General features: G+C 39.3%; 4 protein-coding genes across 4 annotated transcripts; 2 read left to right on the top strand and 2 right to left on the bottom strand.

Annotated features, from left to right (window-relative positions):
* The first annotated feature begins 110 nt into the window (after window positions 1-110).
* On the top strand, window positions 111-2918 carry LOC135945504 (uncharacterized). The gene is made up of 4 exons (XM_065493238.1): window positions 111-381; window positions 521-703; window positions 1965-2398; window positions 2614-2918. The coding sequence occupies exon 3, from the start codon at window positions 1973-1975 to the stop codon at window positions 2300-2302; it is 330 nt and encodes a 109-aa protein (XP_065349310.1). The 5' UTR covers window positions 111-381; window positions 521-703; window positions 1965-1972; the 3' UTR covers window positions 2303-2398; window positions 2614-2918.
* A 1908-nt stretch (window positions 2919-4826) lies between these two features.
* On the top strand, window positions 4827-7810 carry LOC135945388 (pickpocket protein 19-like). The gene is made up of 9 exons (XM_065493025.1): window positions 4827-5450; window positions 5508-5682; window positions 5739-5884; window positions 6608-6758; window positions 6816-7086; window positions 7154-7207; window positions 7261-7396; window positions 7457-7566; window positions 7620-7810. The coding sequence occupies exons 1-9, from the start codon at window positions 5296-5298 to the stop codon at window positions 7808-7810; spliced, it is 1389 nt and encodes a 462-aa protein (XP_065349097.1). The 5' UTR covers window positions 4827-5295.
* Window positions 7794-9816, bottom strand: LOC135945390 (trichohyalin-like). Its single transcript, XM_065493027.1, has 8 exons — window positions 9561-9816; window positions 9330-9506; window positions 9109-9274; window positions 8866-9049; window positions 8480-8658; window positions 8247-8423; window positions 7982-8194; window positions 7794-7920 (listed from the first exon to the last, which is right to left on the bottom strand). The coding sequence occupies exons 1-8, from the start codon at window positions 9749-9751 to the stop codon at window positions 7807-7809; spliced, it is 1401 nt and encodes a 466-aa protein (XP_065349099.1). The 5' UTR covers window positions 9752-9816; the 3' UTR covers window positions 7794-7806.
* A 199-nt stretch (window positions 9817-10015) lies between these two features.
* Window positions 10016-22257, bottom strand: LOC135945389 (repulsive guidance molecule A-like). Its single transcript, XM_065493026.1, has 4 exons — window positions 21797-22257; window positions 13309-13442; window positions 12217-12758; window positions 10016-11299 (listed from the first exon to the last, which is right to left on the bottom strand). The coding sequence occupies exons 2-4, from the start codon at window positions 13397-13399 to the stop codon at window positions 10667-10669; spliced, it is 1266 nt and encodes a 421-aa protein (XP_065349098.1). The 5' UTR covers window positions 13400-13442; window positions 21797-22257; the 3' UTR covers window positions 10016-10666.
* Window positions 22258-24080: the final 1823 nt, after the last annotated feature.

Genomic DNA, 24080 nt, shown 5'->3' with positions numbered 1-24080 from the left:
TAAAGCAAATGTCCAGTCATGATCGAGTAGTTGTGCCAGGTCTTGTTGTTACACCAAGCGCGCATGCGCTTCCCCGCTGGCCGTATGACCGTAATGTTTTAGACTAACAGACTACACCGACTACAGCAAGGAGTGTACTGTTACTGTACAGTACAGTACTAGTCACCACACATAAGTCTGGTCTGAACAGACTGGAAGCTGGAAGAATAAGGAGAGTAATTATGTACTATGTAGACTGTAGAGATCAGCTCTGATACCGAATGTCGACTGTCGACTCCTATAGTATCTCTACTCTCCTTATGGAACTATGGCAGAATAAGTGGACGAGACCGAAGACGAAGACAGACACATCAAGAAATCTGAGAAATCTACTAGAGAAGTGTAAGTCGTCGAAGCTGCAATCCATAATATTTTCCACGATTATGTATTTCTTTTTAAATTGCGCACTTAAACACATGACTATCATATATAATGTACATAATATTGTTAGCAAAAACATTAAAACATTGTTTGAACGTAGACCATGATGAACGGCTACAACTATGTATGGCTCACCAAACCCGCAGATGATAGGGCCTCAGAGGAACATATGTAGCGCCTTCCGACGTAAACCTTGGCCAGCTCTTCCAAGCCCTTCAGCTGCAGGACCAGCAGGGAGCCCAATTGGTGGCGAACGCAGCGCAGCAGCAGGTCCAGCAGCTGAGTAAGCACAATGCATTTCAATGCAGCAAGATATTTTATAAATAATGCTGTTTAACGACGGCAAGGGTAATTACGTATTATACGTATGATAGTGGCACGGGGGTTAATTTAGCCTTAATTATCCGTAACTTTAGCATGGTATCATGAAAATAGGGACTTTTTACAAACGCAACTGGTCTCTATACTATCACGCAGCGGTATATGAGAAAAGCACGTGAAACTGGAAGCTGGAAGAGATAAGAATCCTACTAGAGAAGTGTAAGTGTGCGTCATCGAAGCTTTACAATCCTTCCACGGTTATTTCTTTTTTTCTTTTTTTTTCCTTTTTTTTTAAATGCGCTCTAAAACTCACATGACTATAATTATATGTATTGTTAGCAAAAACATTGAAAGTTAATGTTAATAGTTCTAATATTTCATTGGATTGAATTACAATATCATAATATTGTACGTTTTCCATTGTTGTAAATTGACAACTAGAAAAAATATAGCGACTTCTGAGAATTTAAAAATCGAAAGTTAAATTCAAGTTCAATTAATTTTTTTGCTCTTTTTATCGCTGTTTGAGGACTGGGAAGGGCGCGCACTGCACTAGCACGAATGCTGAAACCCGGGTCTGTTTAAACTGTTTGACAGAAAAATTTGATTGATTGGCCAAAATGAACGCGATGAAATTCATTCCCGCCTAAAAAGCTGAAATTATACCCTCCATCGAGAGGTGTTTCTCCCAAGTGGTGGTGGGGGTGACACATCTGAAATGCAGCTTATAATAGAGGGATCTTTGCGTGTTGCACGTGGTGATATCTATTGCTTTACCCACGCCAAGCAAGCAAGAAATTGTTGATACTCATTTTTTGTTGAAACATTTGAGTCAATTGCGATCACGTCATGCAAGATTACAATCCCTTCGATTTTGGATCCTCGTCTCTGCTATTAAGTGGAGAAGACGCTTTTTTCCCTTTTCCCGACCTGACAACGTGGAACTCGAACTCACGATGGAGAAGGCTGGATAGAAGTATAAATAATTCGACTATTCCTGTTTCCCTAGTTAAAGATTAAAAATATCTAAGACTTGGAAATTATATTAATTATTCCAATTTTCGGGTTTTGGTAGCATTGGAACTTCGTTATTGTTTGCAGTTAAGCTCTGTTGTTCTATAGTATACATTATCAGCAGTTTAGTTAAGAAATGGAAATAAGAATCTGTGAAAACGCTTCTTTGGTTGCTCAGACGTGAAACTGAAACAAAATCTTTGTTTCAGGTCAACAGATGCCCCAGGGCGGCAACAACACCACGATGAGCGGCTCCGGCGGCTATAAAAATAGCTCACCAAAACCGCAGAACATATGGCTGCAGATCATATGGCCGCAGAAGGGCATAGCGCCTCCCGACGTTAAGCTTGGCCAGCTCTTCCAACCCCTTCAGCTGCAGGACCAGCAGGGAGCCCAATTGGACAACGCAGCGCAGCAGCAGCCCGACGGTGGCCAACAAGTGGTGGAGCCCCCCGCCCAGTCACCAGCCCAGGCGCAGCAGCAGCAGCCCGGAGTGCAGCCAAGCGGCTTGCAGCCCAATTCCAATGTGCTCATGCTTGACTCTTAGACTCTACTTGACCATATTGAAAATCTATGGGCTCAGTTGATAAATTTGAACCTTTATCAAGCCAACGGCGATAACCGGGCGCAGAATCAACAGGAGGTAATTTTAATCGTTCCCGGTTGAAAGTTGTCTAAAAGTTTCGGCTGTCATCTTACAGCACTATTTCATGGTGAAAGAAAATAATTTATATCTGCTTTAATTATATTGAGGTATAAAGAGCTGCGGCTATAGCTGAAACTATTAGGCATAGACCAAAGATTTTTTCTAGATTTTCACGTATGATATATTAACATAAGTCTTAATTTTTATTCCAGTACTCCGGCCCTCTTCATCATCACTGTAATACATAAGAATGTTCTGAACCACATGCCCACCTGCCTTAAAACGGTTAACAACATTTGTTTGGTGGCTTCTTCCATGGATGTTTTGCATATTATGTCCACAGTAATATAATTGTACTGTAAACGTTAAAATTACTATCCTGTAGAACTGATGTAATTACACAGGTGTAAACGTGCAATACCATAAATAAATTTGCAAAACCTTATTTTTCTAAAATTTTTGTGACCACTCAAGGTTGCGTTCGTATTGAAAATAAATTAAACGAGATGTGACATTATCGTATTGATTTTAATTGACTACTCATGACTAGAGGACGTACTTGTTGACGTCGAATCTGGTCGAGAAATTAAAACGACGATCTGAAGCAACGAGGATGAAGCCTGTTTCATTTATTTTCTAATTATTTTGTGATGTTAACCTTATTAAAAATGGTGACCTGAGAAAAATTTTCACAGTAAGCACAATGCATTTCAATGCAGCAAGATATTTTATAAATTCTGTTTAATGACGGCAAGGGTAATTACCCATTTAAACCTGGAATATCACCATCTATTAACAAGTTCTTGAAGCAGAGATAAAGAGTCACCTTAAAATTCCAACGCCAAATAATCCCATCCAATCAACCTCCTAATTCGCGAAGAACTGCTCATATATAGAAACAATTCATTTCAATTCAATTTAAACAGTTTTTTCTTCCCATAAAATTGTAACGATGTTTGTTCATTGTGCAATGTGAAATTAGCAGAGAAATGTAAGTTATGAAAATGAATAACGCGCCGAGTGCTTCACAAAATGACAAATCTCAAATCGGTACATGTTATAAAATGGGGCTTTCAGATTTAAAAGTTGAACCTATTTTCAACAGGGAAAATTCAATGTCTTTTTTAGAAGTTAACACGGTTAATAACATTTCTCAAGATGTTTTAAATGGATGTTTTACATATATGTCAACAGAAATATTTTACACGTTAAAATTATTATCCTGTCGAACGTAGAACTGATGTAATTACACAGGTGTAAACGTGGAATACTGATAATAAATTTGCAAAACTTTATTTTTCTAATTATTTTGTTTTTTAACCTGATTAAAAATAGTTACGTGAGAAAATATTTTCGCAGTAATCTATAAGCATAAGCAAAATGCATTTTAATGCAGTAAGATATATAAAAGCTGAATAACGACGGCAAGGGTATAACTATGTAAGATATTGTTTAACTGGATTGATACTGGGTTTTAAATGGAAAATAATGTAAGACTTGAAGTAGGACGACTGAGTCATCTCTATTTGAAAAGCATGCCATATAAACTATAACTAACAATAAGCAAGAACTTTTATAAAAAATTTAATTTTAGGTAAATTTAGGCTTTCACATAATCCGTAGGAATTAGCTACCATGGCAGATGAGGGCTTTTGAGGAGCGAACATCTTGATGCCAATAAACTTTTAGACCAGTTGCTGCCTAGAAACCCTAGTCCTGCTGTCTCCTGGAAACGTGAGCACTTCATTCATAATAATAAAATAAACTATTGATTCGTTAATATTTAAATTTCATAGCTAGATATGGAAAAGTTTCTGTTAGTATTTTCATTCGGAAAGTGATATGGTGCTTCAAAATCAAGCGCTTGTATATATGGCGTTTTGAATTATAAGTTTGGCTAATCCCAAGCCCCGTCAGCAAATCTGGCTCTGAAAATAACTAATTATTAAAACGTATTCTAAGATGAAATAAAAATTTTATATTTCTTCGTGTCTTACAGGAGAAAAGTTTAAATATAAGGAAAATAAATAATACTATCGTAAATTGTCTTATAAATTTGCGGGTTTGGCACTAATTTTAATTTTATTCGATACTTTGAGTTGGAGACTTGTTTAGGCACAAAAATTTGGAATTTTCGAAAAGAATTAAAAAAATCCAGTAACATATTATGCCGTCATAAAAAAATATTTTAAATATATAAGTTAATAGAGATTTCGCTAGTAAAATCATTTTATCTTACTGCAGGGAAAATTCAAATGTTTTTAGGAAATTTCAAATTAAAATTACAAGCCTTATTAAAACGGAAAACTACGAATTTTTCTGCATTCAGATATATTGCAAATAGCAGGATTGTCACGATTTCCTGACAGGTGCAAATGCTATTATACATTTTCTGATGGGGAGATACATACATATACATCGAAAAATAACGATATGCAAATAATGCGGCACAAAAGCTGCTACAAGCTCAACCAAAATCATGTGTCAGATATGAACCGAAATCGAAATCGACACTCAATACTAAAATGCCACTGAATATGCAAGTTTTGTGGCGATAATTATTATTTGCTCAGAACAGTTTTATTCCCTTTCAAAAATAGGTCTATTTTGACGTCATATAGAATTCTAACGCCACACTCGCTGTCAGCAGAGTGAGAATATTTCCCATTTTGCCACTATGCATAGCCTGAGAAAGTTGCTTAAACTTTTAAAGGAGGAAACCTCCAATTTCACAAATGCAACATCTGTCCACGGCTTAAAATTCATTACAAGCAGCAGCACATTAGTCGAAAAGTGTTTCGCATTTATTATTTATTAGCTAAATTTCAATAATCCTTTTTTTCAGGTTGATATGGCTTCTAGTGAGCGCCTTTGCCGTCCTCGGAACTCTCCTGATGGCCAACACTGTGTGGCAGGCTTTCCGAGCCTCGCCGACGCAAACGATCGTGGAGAACCCGAGTTTCCCTGTTTGGAACGTCGACTTCCCTGCTCTTACTATTTGCAATTTGAACAAAATCCAGCGAACCAAAGCTTTGGCACTGATGAGCGAGTAAGAAAGCGAATTTATTTTTATTAAGTGTTTTCTTAGTTTTTTCCATGTAAATAGATTCCTCAATATGAGTAAGATTGATAACGAAACTGAAAAATTGTACCTGGACTCGCTCTTTGCTCTGGGATTGATGCGATATCCTTATTACCACCATGCTCAGCTTTACATCCGCAGAGGAAACAAGAGATTAATGGATTTTGAAAAGTGTAACCTCACAGATCTCATGTTTCGGGTAATGAATAATTATTTTAAACCAATTTCAATCATAATTTGAATCCATTTTCGTAGGTGATGGCGAAGCAAAATGAAATATTTGGAACCTGCTATTGGAAAGGAAAAGAAATTGGATGCAATGTCGCTTTCCGGCTGCAAATCACAGAAGAGGGGTTTTGTTACTCATTTAACTCAAAAACTTCCGAAAATCCAATCCCACCGTAAGAATTTGGCCTAACAAGGAAATCTTGTGGTCATAAAATGCTACTTTTTAATCAAATTTTCAAGTTTTGCCAATTGACATGAACCACCAATCAAATTATTCTACCTAGCATTCTCATTTTGAGATACAGAGGCTAATACTGCAAAAATTTTATTTTGGAAAATTAAGTCAAAAATCCAATTTTTGTTCAAATACGATGATGGGTCAGTTTTGACTCGTCCAAAACTTTTTTTGATATTTATTTAAGATTCGCTGTAGGCCTATATATTAAATAATTGAATTTTAAAATGACATATTTTTAACATAATACAATACAGCCTTTAAATTCTTAAATACATTTTTTATTTTTGAATGCTTTGAATTATATAAAGTTAATTTAAGTTTTTAAAAAAAAATTTAATGTGTTGTTATTCAATTTTTAAATGCAGGTGAATCGTTCCAAAACTATTAAAATCACTACAATTAGTTTTTTGAATGCTATTTGTTGCGGCTATAAACCATTTACTGGATCAGATAAAAAATCGCCAAAAAATAAATAAATATAATAAGTTACATATATATGTATTCTATTGATTTGTCTCATCATGAAGAGCCTGCATGTCACCATGCATGCATGATGATACCAAAATTGAAAATTATGCTGAAAATTAGAATTTCGAAAGGAATGCGGATTTTCTTCAAGTGCTGCTGTCAATTTAATCTTTAATACAAAATTTTTTAGAGACATGGACTCGCCACCATTTCAAGACAAAGTTGGAAATAAACAACCTTGGAGAAACAATGCAGCAGGAAGAACAACCGGATTAGAAGTATTTTTCAAATCTTCTGAGGAGGAATATTTACCGGCAGATCAGAGAACACCAGGCTACAATGTTAGTCTGTGCATTATACTCTTTACACTCGCATCACAAATTAAATTTAAATTTCAGCTGATAATTCACAATCCTTCAGAACTGCCCGACGTATCCAGAGCTCTGTTTCTTCCTCGCACCAGCAGTCGCGTGACGTTGCTGGCGGTAACCGCTTCAAGGGTGCATGCTAGTCCTGAGCTTGCCAGGTTATCCCTGAAGGACAGGGGCTGCACAATGGAGCACGATGGGCAGGATGACGTGCAGGAAAACTGCAAGGCACGCTGTAGGATTTTGGATATTGTCAAACACTGTCATTGTGTTCCATACTTCGGAGTTAGGAGAGCGCCTGGTAATGAAATGCTTTTAATATTGGTTTAAATTTGGATAAGATATATAATTTAATTATGTCTTTTCAGTCAATACTCCACAGTGCACGATCAAACACGCAAAGTGCCTAGCTGCCAAAAATGGTGACTTGCAAGTTTTAATTTTCTATCCTTAAGCTGACAAATGTGTTGCTTAGCTGAGCAGAGAAATATTCGACCTCCTGAGGGCAGTACCGGCTTTAGGAAAACCGACCTAGTCTATTCAATCAACTGCTCTTGCCCTCCCTCTTGTTCCACAACTGATTACACAGCAGAGCTCCTGGTTGCACACAGGTAAAGAGTTTTTACATCGTCGTTATCGTTCTTATTTAAATTAATATTCTTTAAATTAAGAATGGATCCTTATTTGTATGAGGGTTATGCGTACATAGACGTCTATTTTAAAGACCTAGAAATTGTCAGTTATGTGCGGGATGTAAAATTTGGTCTGATGGACCTATTGGGTAAGACAAAAAGTGCTGAAACTCTTTTAAAATCTAAAATCCAACCGTTTCAGTTTCGTTTGGTGGTTTGGCTGGACTTTTTCTCGGCTTCAGTATCATCAGTGCTGTTGAAATACTTTATTTCATTATGAGATTTGTGATTAGATTATTGTTTGTGATTGCACGCAGAAATAGGATTAAGGGTAAAAACAAAAATGCTGAAGAGCCCGTCATTACTTGGACTGTGAGTGGCTATTATCCCTAATTCAGACCTAGCCGTCTTCCCACAATTTCTTGTTTTGCTTGACGAATGAAGTCTTCTTCAGACGTATTTTTTTGCTTAGCCATCTCACTCTCTTCAAATGAACTTTTCTCCTGGGTACATATTTTTAAGTGAAATAATAGTTGGGTAGAAAATTTGCCGCATAATATATACCTTTAAATGCTTGGCATATTCCATTTGTTTCTTTAAATCTTCTCTGTAAGAGAGCTTAGCAAGCATTAATTTTCGGCGCTCTTCTTCTTGTTCCTTTTTAATTTGATCGGCAAGCTCTGCCATCATTTGCGCCTCTTTTTCTCTTGCGTTTTTCTGAGCCAGTAATTCCTTTTCTCGCTCCACCATTTGCTCATTTCTCAGCCGATACACTTCCTGAAATAGTTGCATTAATTAAAAACTAAAAGTCAGTAAATTAAAATCAAACCTGCTCCAATTCCAATCTAGCCTTTCTCCTTCTTTCCATTTCCTCATCTTCTTTAGCCATCTGTTTTTCCCTTTCGGCTCTCTTTGTGCTTTCAATCTCTGTTTTCTCCTTTAGTTTGCGCCTGATCAGGTCTTCCTGTAGACTCCTCGATTCGTCTTTGGCTCGTTTAATCTCCATCTTATATGATTTATCTCAAGTTAATTGTTAACTTTAACGTAATTATCAAGCTGTACCATGTTTGCTGTCATTTCCTGCTGCTGCTTGTTGGCAAAATGATCTACCAGGGATTTTTCCTGCGCTGCTAGCTGCAGTTCCCTCTGCTTCTCTTGTTTCATAATTTCTGTTTTCTCACAAATTTGCTCCATTAAATTAGAAGCAATGTGATTCTTCAGCTTGATTCGATCATCCTTATCTGCCAAAGAAACACTCCTTTTTAGTATTTGGTTAGTTTTTTAAAATATCCTACACGAGTTAAGCCTGGTGATTTTTTTTTTAATTTGAAGGAGGTTTGCAATTTTTGAGGCTCTGATGGTAAAAGATTAAAAAAACCTTACGGGATTTAACATGGAGAATGCTTCAAAATCGAATTGTGAATTTGAGTTATAAAATATATACTTACTCTTCTGTTTTTCTAATTCTGTTTCGACTTTTAATTTTTCGGCCAGTTTCAGCTCCTCTGATTTTCTTGTTTCAAACTCTATAAGAGTCGCTCTCTTTTTTTCATCAAGTTGCTCTGACAGCGCTGCCCTAGTGTGTTGAAATAACTCACACCTGCTTTTCATATCTTGCTCCATTTGTCGCTTCTGTTATTAGTACTTTATATAAAAAAAGAAATTTTACGAGATATACGATATTATATTACCAATTCATCCTGAATCTGGTTGCGAAAAAAAATCGCGTGTTCCTCCTCTTCCTTCAACCTTTTTTCCTCAGCCTCTCGTTTCATCTGCCTTTGCAATTCTTGTTCCTTAATCACTTGCTTTTTATTAAATTCTTTATCCAGGTTTCGAACTTCCTCGTTGTTCTCTCTGTTATAGCATAGTTCTTAAATAATTGTATTTTTTTTGTATTCTAACATTATACTTGTACTGCTGAACTCGTTTTTTGTGAACCAGCTCCTTCCGCTCTTTTTCTTGTTGGCTCTTAATAGCAGCAGCCTTTTGTCTCAATGTCTCAAGTTCCATGTCGCTTCTATGCTTTAAATAATTGTGATGTTCCTCCAAAAGCAACTTTTCTTCCTCAGCCAAAAACTGCCTTAAACTATCAACATCTGTTGAGTAATGCTTGTTGTATAGTTTAGTTACATGGTCTTACTTCCGTTGTCTCTGATTGAGATTGTAATGATCGAGTTCGATGGCAGATTTTACCGCGCATTTCGCTTCCACAATGCGAGATTTTCTTAAAGTGTCGACATCAAACTCAAGTTGACAACCACTACTTTTTATGAAGTCAAGGCTTTTTTTATGATTTATGGTTTGGATCTCCCTCTGTCGCTGCTCAACCATTCGCCTATTTAAGTCCTGTGTAAAAATGTTGATGTGCCATTAAAAACCTTGATAACCATAATATAAAAAGCTTATTAATCTGAACCTGATTATATCCTCCCATATGCGGCATTTTCGCAATTTTACTGGGTGCTTATCAGCGAGCAATATTTTTCCAAAAAGCACCTTTATGCTGGTCGTAACAAACTTTATAGGCGCTGCATGTTACCATGGCAACAATGGTTTTATGGGGCAGGGGTGCGGTGTGTGCAATGGAAAAACAGCTTTTTATCATGATTTGTCATTATTTGCTTGGTTCGTTTATTTACTTTACACATTTATACAAATCAATTGGAGACTTTTGTGCGCATTTAATCGGGGTTGCTACATCTATAATACTGACGTTAACATAAATTCCTGATTTTGTATCATAATTACAAAGTTAACTGCGCTGGGTTTGGCGTGTGTTAAGGGACGTCATAAATTAAACTATTTCATCTGAAAATCAGTCTCAACATAAAATTGCTTCCTATATTCATTTTCAAGCAAGCTTTTGCTTTCCAAAAAGACGAAATAATTATACTATTTGCTTGAATAGAGAGAGAGAGAGGGATGAGATTTTCATCCAATGGCAGGTCATGTGAACAAACTCATTTCCATTATTGCAATTTTCTTATCAAGAGAGTAATTTAAATCAGATTGAGATTACCAAAAGGGGCAAATCTAGAGAATTGAATATTAAAAGTGTCTCTCTATTCGGTGTGTACATTTCATTTGATGCAAATTACATATTATAAGTTGTCAAAGAGAAGAAACACAAACACTTAAAAGGCTGCGTGTCGCACATTCTGGGCGAGTCCAATCCAAATTATTCATAACAGGTACACAAGACAGTTGCTTAGAGCTTCAGTAGTTCACCAACTATTTAACGAGCAGCTACCTCCACGCGGCTAGCGCAATAAGCAGCATCGCGAGCGCTGGCCAAACAGCCGTCCTCGGCGGGGCACTCGAGATGGGCCACTGGGCAACGCTGCTGAGCACGGCGTCTGCCATGGGGTCCATGAGGATGACGTCGTCCTGCGCGGCTTTGGCCGTTTCCGCGAAGTGCTTGTCGCTGGTGGTCATCACGTCGAACACGCACCACTCGAGGTAGGTGGGGCTGAGGCCGCGTCCCTCGCATAAACTCAGGGCCGTCTCTCTGAAAATGGCCAGGTACTCTGTCGCGTCGTTCGACGACGTGAACTGCTCCCCCACCGGACAGCCGTTGGCACACAGCTGCTGGGAGCCCTTCTGCGCGACCCCCGTGCCCATGGCCAGGTCCTCCGGCAGCTGGCCTGAGAAAGACAGCGCGCCGGCGTGCCTGCGCACAGAGATCAGCACGCCAAGGTGCCTCACGCTGATCTCGACATGTTCGTTCTCCTTCAACACCTTCAGTTGGGTGCTGTGCTCCGTATGCTCGCCGGAGGTGTTCGAGCCGTCGGCAAACGACCCTGGCAGATGATCCACGTGCGCTTCGTACACCTTTTCGCGCGTGCACGGCGACACTCCGCCTTTCACAATCACAGTTATCTGGAAAATTAGAAATTCAAGTAATTAATGGCTGGAAGCAATGCCTCAAAAGCTGGAAGAATGGCAAAACTTCAATCTCTTTACTACAGGATTCGAAAAAACCTCATTTTTCTGGAATTACTTCACGCATCGCATAAAAAACCCTGTTAAATGCGTACGTTCTTTGCGAGAATATTTCTCCCTGAGAGTCCCCGCTCCCGAAAAATATTTGCTTTTACTGGAATTTCCTGGTGGCCCGATTTAATATTTTCCCGGGAATTCCCGCTCCCAATTCTAATTTCCCGATACCTCCCGTTTCATTTTTATGTAAAAATTGAAAAGTGACCTTGTGCGTTGATAAATTTATCCTAAGCTAGCATATTTACAAATACAAACTTACTATATTATTATTATTCTGGGTTGAAGTTAAACAAAAACAATATACTTTGGGTAGAAAGAAATATTCACAATGGTGATTTTTTACTGGGCCACATATAGATTACTAAAACAAAACAACCTAAAAATTGCGTTGTTATTAGATCAGGAACTCCCGTTTTAGAAACTGCGAGAACCAGTGTGGACAACACTCGTCAACAAGAAAATTCTGTGACATTTTCAGTAGAGCGAAATGATAAAAAAAGTAAATATTACAAACTTAAATTCACAAATTGAACTTAGGACTATTTAAAAAGTTATCAAACCATCAAACCATACAAAATATTCCTCACTATTGTATCTTGGATATTTTCAGGAAAATTGAAAGTGAGTTGTGAATATAAAATTTGATTCTTTTCCTGGGGATTCCCGCTTCTGTCCCAACCTTGGCTCCCTCTAAGAAATTTTGCTCCTAGTACCGAAAATTCCTGAGCCATTCCCGTTTCGGCAAACGCAATGGATCGTTTGCCATGTCAAGAAATTACCACAACTGAAATACACACCTTGCTAGTCACAGTGGCAGCGGATCCAGGCCGAACTGGCACGTTGGTGACTGTCACAGCGAGGTACTTAGTGTCGATGAGCGGCCACGCGCCCAGCACCCGGCACGTCTGGAATTGCCCGTGAAACGTTTTGAGGTGTGGATCCCCGAAGAGGCCGCAGTGCCGCATATTTTGTGGGTAGGTGCCCTGGTAGGAACAGTTGAGGGGTTGCTGCTGCTGATGACGATGCTGCTGGTGTTCATGCTGCTGCGGCTCATATGTAGCAATCTCCGTGACAGGTTGTTCCTCTTCCTCACGTTCAGGTTGGGGATGTTTGAGTTGGGCATGGCAATTGAATTTATTGTTCAGGACGAACAGTCCAGAGGCTAGTGTTCTGTGCGAGATGTTGCCTCTGCATCCACGCTTTGTTTTTGCTTGTTTAAGACAGGTCATGAGTTTTTGCACCTCAAGGCAGTATTCCCATATCCATTTCTGATTTTCATAATTGCTCATAAGTGTGTCATTCCACACACATTCGTTGCTGCATTCAGTTGAGGCCAAAGCTGAAATTTTAAACGCAGAATTAATATACGGGCATTTTATTTCAACTTATACAGTATAGGTGAAAAATAAAATCAAGGCAAAATAGATTCAATTTAAGATCAGGTGTTTTAAAAAAATGAAGGGCTCTGGTTTATTTTGATATTTGATTTAATTAATTTAAAGAATTAAGTTGCAGGGCGATGGTGATAAAATGGAATATTTTTATATTCAATAATTTGATTTAGATTTGCAGTGTTACGAATTTTATTTAAAAAATGGGACGGAAAGGTCCGGTTTGAACCAAGGCCAGATTATATAGCCTGGTCGTATGTTGGACCACAGGAAAAAATTAGTAAAAATTAGTTTTTATCGACGAAAATCCAGCGTTGAAAAAATATAGCACTACCCTGTTCAAAATTGAGCTTAATATTTAGGAATTATACGCAATGGTGTATGAACGTGCGAGTAATTACATTATGTAGCTTTTGGGTAGCCTCAAGGATATTCCTTGTAAACTCTATTTGGGCTAAAGTTATGTAATTTTGCCATCCTTGGTAACTGAGACCTCACCTAATAATGACTGCAGCATCAGCAGGAGCAAGAATGTCCTCGCCCACCCCGTGCCCTTGCCAGGGCAAATTTTGGTTCGTATTGAATCCATGACAGCTAAACGCTAAGATATATGGAGTAGACTTCAATTGGACCTGGAACAAAGAATTGATAGACTTATTTTTGGGAAATATTTACAATACAATATTGCTTTCAAGTTTAAAAACAAACGAATTCAAATGACAGCTTCTTGAAAATTCGTTGCGACGTTAAAAACCCATGTAAAACACAGAGCAAACAGGTCAGACTTTTTATGCTGCAGCATCTTGCAGGCTGAAATTCAAGCCGGCCTATCTTTTTTCACGCTTCGCCCCCCTCAAATTAGCAGACAAGATTTACACCGGGATCAGTCACACGTTCACTCGGCATTTTTCTCAGTTCAGAGGAAACTTCTGAAGCTTCTCTCGTGAGTGGAAAACAACGCCTCCGCCCGCCCGCCTCGGCGCGAGAACACCTGTGAAAATAAAAATAGTCGGGCGGGCTTGTGCAGACTTTGCAGCGAAGTCGCGCGTTTTCCTCTCTTTTGCGCCGTCTGAACAACAGCTTAAAAGCAAAAGCGAATACTACACAATTGAGTCAATAGGTCATCACTAGTGGCTAGACGCGCTCTATTCAACGTCCATTTTACTTAAATGGACGTCCTGCTCAGCATTTATCAGAAAATAATATTACAAATGAATCCTAAAAACGTCATTTTGGAATCAAGTGAATAGTTTTTTTGTCTAGGGTCACGCTGGCAACGCCACAGGAAACGTGACAGGGTCCCCGTGAATGGAATCAGGTATAAGCACGCAGCGTCCTGGATGCAGGTGCATCCTCTCTAGAAGCAGCACAATGAGAGGTGCTATAAAGATTAGAATTTTCTGCTCGGCAGTCAGCTATTGTTAATTATTGTGTCCGATTCGAGCGAGCGGGCGGACTGGTCGCTTGGCATTCGGCTCAAGGCTTGTTCTAGCACCCAGCTCGCGCGGCACTCGCCGTGTTTTATTATAGAACAGGTAACTAATTGCCAGTCGCGCTTTTAAAAACGACCGACAGCCGGCAAAATACGTTCGTTTGCACTTTTGCTAAAAGTCTGTCCGGCATCGCGACGCGACACTAGCCTAATTCCCTCTCTTTATCGGCGCGTCTAATAATGATTTTAATTTCGATTCGCGCACACCCGGCACAGAAGAAACGAAGTCTATGGTGTTTGTTGCTCCTTTGCTGACGAGAGTCGTAATTTAAAAACGCACATCGTACAAACTGGTTTACTGTGAGCAATAATTTTGCTCGAGTTCTTCTGGTCTGATTGAATAAATTGCGATAAATTATTTAAAGCTGGCGATTTGGCCAAAAATCGGCTGATTTGCAAGTAGAAATAAGCCACAAGGCGAAATCATAATTCAGGCGCGAGGACTAGCGAAGAACACACCGCGCGGCCAAAACAAGTGATTTGCATAATTTACTGACTGCCAAGAAAACTCCGGCGTCGCCGCGAGCCAAACTCCATAAAATTCATAAACCGCCGCGTGGACTTTTTTCTGAATGAATCGACAACAACCGAGAGCAAGGCGGTTGGCTTAATTACTTATCAGTTTACAAGCGCGAAACGCAGCTTTTTAATCCGTTCATGGAACAGATAAAAGGATAGCCGTAAAAATTTCCCAAGAAATGGCAGAGCCCCGGCCTGGCCTGGCCGGCGTCGGGTCGCGCTATCAGTTTTGCTTATTAAAAGAACACGAGTAGTTTCACGTATTATTATGTGTACGCGCTGGCATGGGTAGAGCACGGCAGAAAAGCAAGCGGCAGCTACCTTTTCCCCGCTGCGTTATGTCCGAGGCGGACAACTCGAGATAAAAACAGGTTTTTCTTAATGACATAGAGAAGAAGCGAGCGAAGCGGCTTTAGGCTTTGTGTGTAAAAAAGGATAACAAACGGTGCGCGGGGCCGCAGCGTGCGCGTTCCTGCTTATTTCCATTCGCCGTGTGTGTGTGTGTACCGCGCGGCTTTGTGAATTATTAATTTATTGTTCTCCGTCCAGAGCCGGGCCGGTCTCGATTCAGATTGGACGCCGCAGATTAGGCTGGCTGCAAATGGTGCTTTGTCTGCGAGCACACGGCTCGTTTATTATTTTTTATGCCATTATTCCGAATGATATGCATCATTAGACCGGCTCTCTTTCTGCCTCTTTTCGCGTTTGTACGCGATAAATCGCGGGGAATGCGGCGAAAAAGCGTTGTGGGAAGTTTCGGCTGCCAGCCGATCTGTGCTGATGCCGCCGTCTGGTGGGAGTTTTGGCCCAGCTCGCGAGATGACTAGACAAGACAATGGGCACATTTGTACAAACAATGGAAACAAGACCAAATTAGCCCTGACTATTGCTGGCAGTGGGAAAAAATTAACGAGCCAGCGAATTCTTCTCTTTGATTTTTGCACAATTTCGAGCACAAAGATGAAAAATATTTATCTCGTCGCTTCCCCCATCATATATCTCAAATAGAGTGGAGATGGAGAGGATTTAAAGCAAAAAAAAAATAAAAAAAATAAAAAATAAGAAACTCTTAACAACTACTCTAGCTGCTACCAACAAGGATATTTTGACACAGTATGTAAACAGGAACATACTGATACGTTTCTCCTTTAAAATTGTCAAAGGTGAGAAAAAGTAAATTTATTATTCACCCTAACTCTTCAGTCATTTTAGTTCAATCTTAAGATAACACTGGACTTCCATTTTTAAAAGTGCCAATCGATTTGTGAGGGTTGAATGCAGCTGTATCGCTCGGTCGATAATGTGTGCCAAAAATCGGCGGACAAGTAGAAACCGTTACTTTGACGATTTTTGGTCTGAAAGTACCACCAAGAAAGTCAACCAGAGACGAGAGCGGTTCTATGAAGCGCTGGCCTAAGATCGAGACAGCAGCGACATCCAGCGCAGGTAATAAGCAGGTCAGCCAGCAGCTAGATACTTGCCGTTGACTAGCTTCCACTGGCTGTCGTTGTTGCGCTGCTGTCTCGATCTTGGGCCAGCGCTACGTCGAATCAAAGAACCGCTCTCGTCTCTGATTAGTCACCTGCGTTCTGTGGTACTCTTTGCTAGGTTCAGAACAAAAACCGCTAAAGTAACGGTTTTCACGTTTCCACCGATTTTTGACTCGTCGTACCGAAACGTCAACTGAGTATTCCAGCTGTCCAGCCTGATTCAACCCTCAGGAATTGGTAAAAATTTTTAAAAATTAAATTCTACTGCTACTTTAAAATACATTTTCTTGCGATATTTCCCTGAAAAGAAAACAGTAACTAATTTACAGCTCAATTGTTCAGTTTCCTTGCTGTTATTTGTATAATTGGCTCTCTCCTTTTATTTACACGCGTGCGTCCATTTTCCACGTGCTGAGCGGACAATTTGCGGCCTCCGGGCGAGCGAGCAATCCGGTGCATAATTACAATATGCAATAAAAGCGCGGGATATTGAGACGGGTGCAATGTAAGAAGCGATAGCTGCGTGCGCAAGATATACAAGAAAAAAAGCGACCAGCAAAGCCAGGCTCACTTTTCATTCTACGCACTTTTTATCTCGGGACGCGCAGATGCGGCGGCGATCTTTGCAACTCGCGTGTTCGATTAGTTATTTATGTACGCAAATAAATGCAACGATTCTCCGCCGGAGCAAGAACGGAAATATTGTGGAGCAATCGGAGCGAGCGTTAATTAGAGATTAATCTGGTTGTGTGTTGATTGAGGAATGTGGATTCAATTGACGCAATTGTGCGATAAGCAAACCAGCTGGGAAAAAGACTCACTCTCGTGATATTTTCCGCTAGAAAACCGTTCCAGGCCAAATGTGGTCTGCATTACCAGTAGGTGTAGTGAATAACTTAACAACAACTGTTTTCCTTATTCAATGAGCATAGACACGTGTTTCAATTTTAAAGAGTTTGAATAATTTAAACTGGTTTTGATTAATTGAAAGTTTCTATTGAGGTGATATAAACCGCATATTTTTTCTTCGAGCGAGGAATTCTTCAGATTGTATATTTTTATCTTCCTATTTATTTGTGTACGCTTAAAAGGCAACAAATTAATAAATACGAGAAAATATTGCAATATAGTCATAGAATTTCTTCACTGAAAGTCTAATATTACAGGGCTTTATAGGTTTATTTTAAAAACATAAGAAGAAAAAAAGCAAAATTGTCCAATAATTAAAGGAATTTCCATGTTCTATATGAGAAACTTCTGATAGTAAGTCCTTTGATAAAAATCTTCTGTTGACAAGACGGGCTCAAGTTTTCAAAATTTTCTGTACTACCTGAGAAGCTGAAAACAACCATTTTATCAGCAAAAATTTCATTTTTCTGAAACCAGAATTTACTTTATTTAGAAAGAGTGTTAGGTAATTTTTTTATCAGCCCAGAAATGCAGAGATAAAGGCAACAGGCGCATAGAGGAGGCGGGCGCGCGCACGACAAATTTGATCAGAAAATTCCTGCGACAGGAGCAGAACAAAATTTAACACCAAACAAATGGTCGGCGGTGGTAAATCTGCCTAGCTGTCACGGAAAAGATTTCTCTCTTTCGCTCCCCCACTCTACCCTCGCATGTGCATCCTCTTCTCTCTCTCTCTCTCTCTCTCTCTCTCTCTCTCTCTCTCTCTCTCTCTCTCTCTCTCTTTCTCGCCTCTAAGATCCCCAACCTGGCCACATGCGCTCAGAAGGTGAAATCTGCTCTCGGCACTGTTGCCGCTCTGCTCCAGCTTTTTTCTCTCTTCTCTTCTCGGCGACGGAGATGAAAGAGAGAGGAAAAAAACGCATGGTCCTTCTCAATAAATTGGGGGCTGGTCTCGTTTTTTACCAAGCCTGCAATCACGTAACATGCAATTTACGCATTAAATCATCGCGCGCTCCGCCGCCCAGATTCGAATGTTGTCTACTATAATACACTGTCTGCTCTTTTTCTCCGATTTCAATACGAGACAGCCAACCGCACCGGGCACTCAAATTAAATGTTTATATGCGCCGGCCGGTGCTCTTTCATTATTTTTTGTTTGCTTCGCCTCTGCGTAAATGCGGTGAAAATTGTTCGAGAGCGCCCACCGTAATTATGTGTGCAAGTGAAAAACGCCGTTCTTGATTTAAGTTAAGTGATTGCCACTCGGCTAGGCGGGTGCAGCACGTGCATAGCCAATTCACACTTGTTTCTTTTGGAAATTATCCTCTTACGGAAACGGGCAATAATTTAACATCGAAATTATGCCTTAAAAAACTTGTAGTTTACTGTTTATTAAAAAATGTACAAAATTTTAGAATTACCATAATATTTGTAATTGAGAAAATTAAAGGTGATTCAAAAGGCCAATTAAAATATAAATGTCTGTTCTAAGAATTATTTACTGACAATTTTTTATATTCACCATTTTGGTCTGCTTCAGACCTTCAGAGTCTTTCAATCTGCGATAGTGCTATGTGTGAGCTGACAGGGAAGATTAGGCATATAGTCACACGCTTCGATAGGTTTTATAAAGCAAAATTACAAGCTTTTAAAAACCTATTTTTCCCATGAAAATGTACGATGCCACACGATCTGTAGGGACGGACTCGGATGTTTGCTACTTTGTTGTACGTAATGGTACCCCCCGTCTATTGAACTTTTTTTACAAACGTTATTTTTCAATGTGCATTTTATCATGCACAATGCAGGTCTTTTAGGTCTTTTCTTATGACTCATTCAATGCAGACGAAAATAAATGTTCGAGCAGATGCAGCTACCAAAAAATAAAATTCACAATACGTGGGTGTGAGATATCATATAAGCGGGACGACACTTTAAAAAGCAGACCACAATGAAATAAATTATTGCCGTACCAAATTGATCGCTAAATTCAAAGCAGCGTGCAGCCGCCGCGTGAGTGCTTTCAGCATGCAGAGAAAAGATTTTGTGTGGGAGGATTTCACCTTCCCATATATACCTGCTGGGATGTGCTCAGCTCAAGGTCTGCTTCGTTTTTCAGATAATAGGCGGCAAGTCTTTAGATGCTAAAGGAACACCTGACAAGGGTGCTGGCCATTCTATGTGCCGGATTAGCGCTGCACTTGAATTTCGAGGTATAATCATAGAACACGTCATCGTTCTTCGAGAAAATATCACAAAATAATAATTTTGCGACAAGAAATAAGAATGTTAACATGAGAATCAACCAATGCAATGGAAAATACAAATTCATTTATTTTTTAACGCAATTAAATCGATATGTTTTGATCTGAGCAGCGGAATGCCAGAAAAAACCTGTTGAGCACGCTTCCAACTCGACAAAATCCGAATCGAGCTAATTTTCACGGTGGGACAAAAGAAATCGTTCTTCTGGCGGTCGAACGAAATAAATTAAAACGCACATTTCGAAACGGCAGCTCGGACTCGATTTCCACTCGAGAATGCAGCCGCTCGGCGACATTTCGTTAAATTCTACTTCTTGTGCTCGTCCGCCGATATAAATGCGCTGTGCCCACGCCAATGTACAAACACATGCGTGTAGCTATCAGCGCAATTAGAGAGCGTGTTTGCTGCACTCACTCGCACCCACTAACGACGACGGAGGTGCGCCCGGCCGACGCAATCGATAAACTAACCCACCCGACAGATCCGGCGCAGAAAAAAAATAAATCCAATGAACTGGCGGCGTTAATAAAACGTACAGCGCGCGTAATTGCTCCGCGTGGAAGCACGCAATCGAGAGAGAGATCATTTGCATAATTCCGAGCATCAATGAATGAGCTGAAAAACACGGAAATTCTCACCCATTCAGCTGCAAACCTCGAAATATGCAATTTTAAATCAGAGAGTAATTAAATAAGAGCGTTTATTTGTTGACGCGTATAAAGAGATTAGCTTAATTTTGATTTCAGGTTTGAAAATTACAGGGCAACAATTGAAAATTTTTTGAATTCTTGGCTGTTAAGAAAATGATCAAAATATTATTAGTTTTTAAGTTAAGATATAGACAATTTGTAAAAAATCATTTTTACCTCTACTTGAAATACTATCTAAAAATTAGGAAACAGCTTTAAATTTGAGGTTTAAATTCTTGTAAAAATATTATCATTTGCATGCTAATGGAGCGGCGAGCGCTGTTTTCTTTTTGGAAATCATGATTTATTTCGCCAGAGGAGGAATTTACCTCATTATTCGCAAACTATTGGATAGATCGTGACGAGAGGGAAGCAAAAATTAAATGAAAAACCTTTAAATTTCGAATGAAATTTGGCACAATTTGATATTTAAACATCCCTTGATCCCGTTTTCACTATTACACATTGTAGAGAGATTAACTGTTGCTAAATTTATTAATGTTCTTAATTATTGGCTAGTAAAGCTCTACTACTTCAAGGGTTTTGTTGCATATGAACCGTTCTTCCTCCACCAGAGTTTGAAATTTAAATTATCGGAGAAAAAGGTAAATCAATGGAAAACTAGTGCATACTTCATCCTATATATAATCCATTTTTGTGTGAATAATGATTGCACGAGCCCAGAGAAAAAGTTGTTTGGCTTGCCATGAGGAAGATTTATTGTAAGCCCGATAAGCACCGGTGTTGATATAAGGTTTATATACGCTTGGAAACGGGGTGAGTCTAATAATACACTTTTTGCTCCGAGTTCAATTGAGATTGATGTGAAATAAAAACAGCAGTTATCTTATCGGAGCTAAACCTGATCAGCCAATATTATTGGCGTTAAGTTTTTTTAATTGCGACGCTTCAAGTGGACCAGTCAAAACACTAGAGGAATATCTTAAGTGGGCATGATGAAAAACAATACGAAAACCGAATTAAAAAAAAGAGGGACGGCTTAAGAAGCGAAAGAGAGATTATATCATTTTAAGAACCTAATCTGATAAAACAAAAATAGTTTTTGTAAGCATCTGAAAGCCACATTAAAGTGGTTTTTGATACAGGGCGACAATTTAGATTAATTTTAATTAATGACAGTTTATTATTGTTAAATTTCTGAAATGTCAATGATTTTTTCGATTAATTTCAATTCCTCTCGATGTGAATTATGACGAGAAATAAATCAGGATTTTCAAAAGGGAGACAGAGCTCGCCGCTTGATTAACATGCAAACTTTGAAGCCGAAATTCTTATAAATCAACCTGTAAAAATGTTAGCTCTTCCCAATGATCAGTAAAAAGGCGAAAATCTTTTTTTTAATGAGATTAAAAACATCAATAATATAAAAAAATTCGCGAGCTTTCAGCAACGGTTACATATGTATGTATTCTTCTTAAATTAGAATAGTAACAACGCAGCAATTCTTATTATTATACAAACAAAAAATGCTCCACAGCACTGAATTATTCAAAAGCAATAGAAAAGAATTATTCAAAACAAGCAACAGCAGAGTGGAGTGCCGCTGCAGAGAGCCAGGCAGGCTGGCAATCGATATCATTGCATGTTCCTGCCATACGTACCTCATACTTGTGGTCCAAGTCGGCCGAGCGCGGAGAGTCCAGCTGCGACTTGCGTCTGTCCCAGCGTCCGACTGCGTCCACCGAACGAGCGTCAGCACAGCCCAAGCTGCCTAGACGGTCTGGAATGTCCGGTCTGCGAGGCCGAGACGTCCGGGGGGTGTCCGACCGTCGCGTCCCGAGGACTGCAAACTCGCGCCCCGCGAAACAGAGCAGACGGACGGGCGGCGAATGAAGGCGGTCCGATGCGAATGATGGTGAACGGCAGCTTCGTCCGATGGCCGGAAGTCTCAGGGTCGGATTGGTCAAGGTGTCGTCGGACAAAGGGCGTCCAGACAGTGGACGATGGTCACCTGAGAGGGAGCTGCGCGAGGTATGTTGTGTCTCGATCACACCATTTTGCTCGAACGAAGATTTCTCGGTGCTGATGCTGTTGCGAGACTCGCTCCCCCCGGCCTTCCTCTCATGTGGGCTGTTCAAAGGTAGAAAGGCTCGCCGGCCAGCTAGGCCTTTTGTGGAGCCTGCCGATTGCTGCGCCATCATGCGATCATATTCATAAACGATCTTTAATCAATCCGTATTATGGACTTCAGACCAAAGATTAATGAATTATTCGAATTGAAAATTGTTAATTTGAAAAATTAGATAATTAAGGTCGCTGACAGTGAGTATAGTGATGAAAAATCTTTGAGTTTGTAATTAAATCGGTTAATACTAGTTCTTGCTTATTAGCGCACTTCACCAGAAACTTTGACACTCCGCAAATTTTTTATTTAATTTAAATGTAACCTTTTGTTCAATTTTGCCTCACGACATTATTTGCATTCAGCTTTTTTTTTAAAAAATATCTTCTCCCTGTCTTAAAGGAGAATTTGATACATTGCTGAAAAGGAGCAAAAAATATAGTCAATCGGTAGGCGGGGATGTGGAAACGCTTCAGGCTTCAAGCCACGTTTTCACCCTAGTTTTTTTTTTTTGGTACGCAAGTGGTTTTTTAGGGTGGAATGAGTTAGAAACTTCACGGTCCCATGCGCCTAGAGGACCTATAAAGTCTAAATGGGTGTTTTTTATTTACTTTTTTTTAGAAATCGTTGCCTGTTTGGGGGAGTCTACAACAAGAAAAATCTCCTACCGGCCACTACCATGAAAATCCGCCCCTGTTGGAGAGTATGTTAATAGCCAGGTTTGCTGACTATTAACTTGACTTTGGGATTAGCAGAAATTGCAATACAAACCAGTGCCGCAATAATTGATTCTTTAATTGGCCACCTTGCATTTCAATTTTTTCCTCACACAGTACAGGCAAATAAAAATAGTTACCTTCAACCTTCGATTTTTCTCCGTTTTTTGTTTTAACGTCTTTTAAAAGATGAGTTTTAAAGAATAAAATATACCTGGAAAAGGAAGGTCATGTAACAAAATTTAAATCAATAAACAATCGTTGATTCAGTGATTCAGAATTCTCTGCACCTATGTTAACTGCATGGTATAAAAGTTTTTCGAGGCTTTTGAGGCCTGCGGTGCCCCTATGCACAGTAAAAGATCGTGATATTGATTTTATTCCTCTAAGGATTCCACTTTTTATCTTTCCTATTAAAAATTAATTCAGAAAACAGTTTGTCAGCTTGTTTATTCATCCTTCTTGATATAAATAATTCAAAATAATATTTTTATTTACAATTTTTCTCCTACTTACCAAGGCCTATAAAACACCAACACAAAATTCACATGCTTTGCACATTTGAATTGTTCGCATAGTTTCAGTATACCGTGCGGGTCAAATTCCAAACTGCGCATTTAAATTCACGAAGCATCGCTATGCCCACTATAGCGCTCACAAATCAATCAGTTACCTCTCGTCGCTCTACTTGACGTGGACGCATTTAGCAAAATGAAAAATGAGCAGGAAATTGAGAAATAAAAACACACGCGTACAGAAATACACAGATTCGAGTAACGGATTTTTAAAATTTACTATTGTCCTTCGTGATAAAGATATAATAAGATGGAAGTGGAAATTTCCCATTATTTTCTTGTACGTACGATCAGGACGAGAAATTAAAAATATTGGTGCTATATAGTAGAATCAATTGGAGCACTGCGGTTTGCATTGCAATTTCAGCTAATCAGCAAACGTGGCTGATTAAATGCCGCATGCAATGCACCAGTCGCCTGGCACTACACGTGCACACCGACTAACTGTGCATATTTTCTAAAGGGCAAGCGTGGCTCATTCACACCCCCTATCGATTGATTATGTTTTTGTCTTCTTTGCAGTAATTTAAAA

Source organism: Cloeon dipterum, chromosome X, assembly GCF_949628265.1.
Source record: "Cloeon dipterum chromosome X, ieCloDipt1.1, whole genome shotgun sequence".
NCBI classification, from domain to species: Eukaryota; Metazoa; Arthropoda; class Insecta; order Ephemeroptera; family Baetidae; genus Cloeon; species Cloeon dipterum.
The sequence above is the reverse complement of the archived record's forward strand: the minus strand, read 5'-3'. Positions and strand labels throughout refer to the sequence as shown.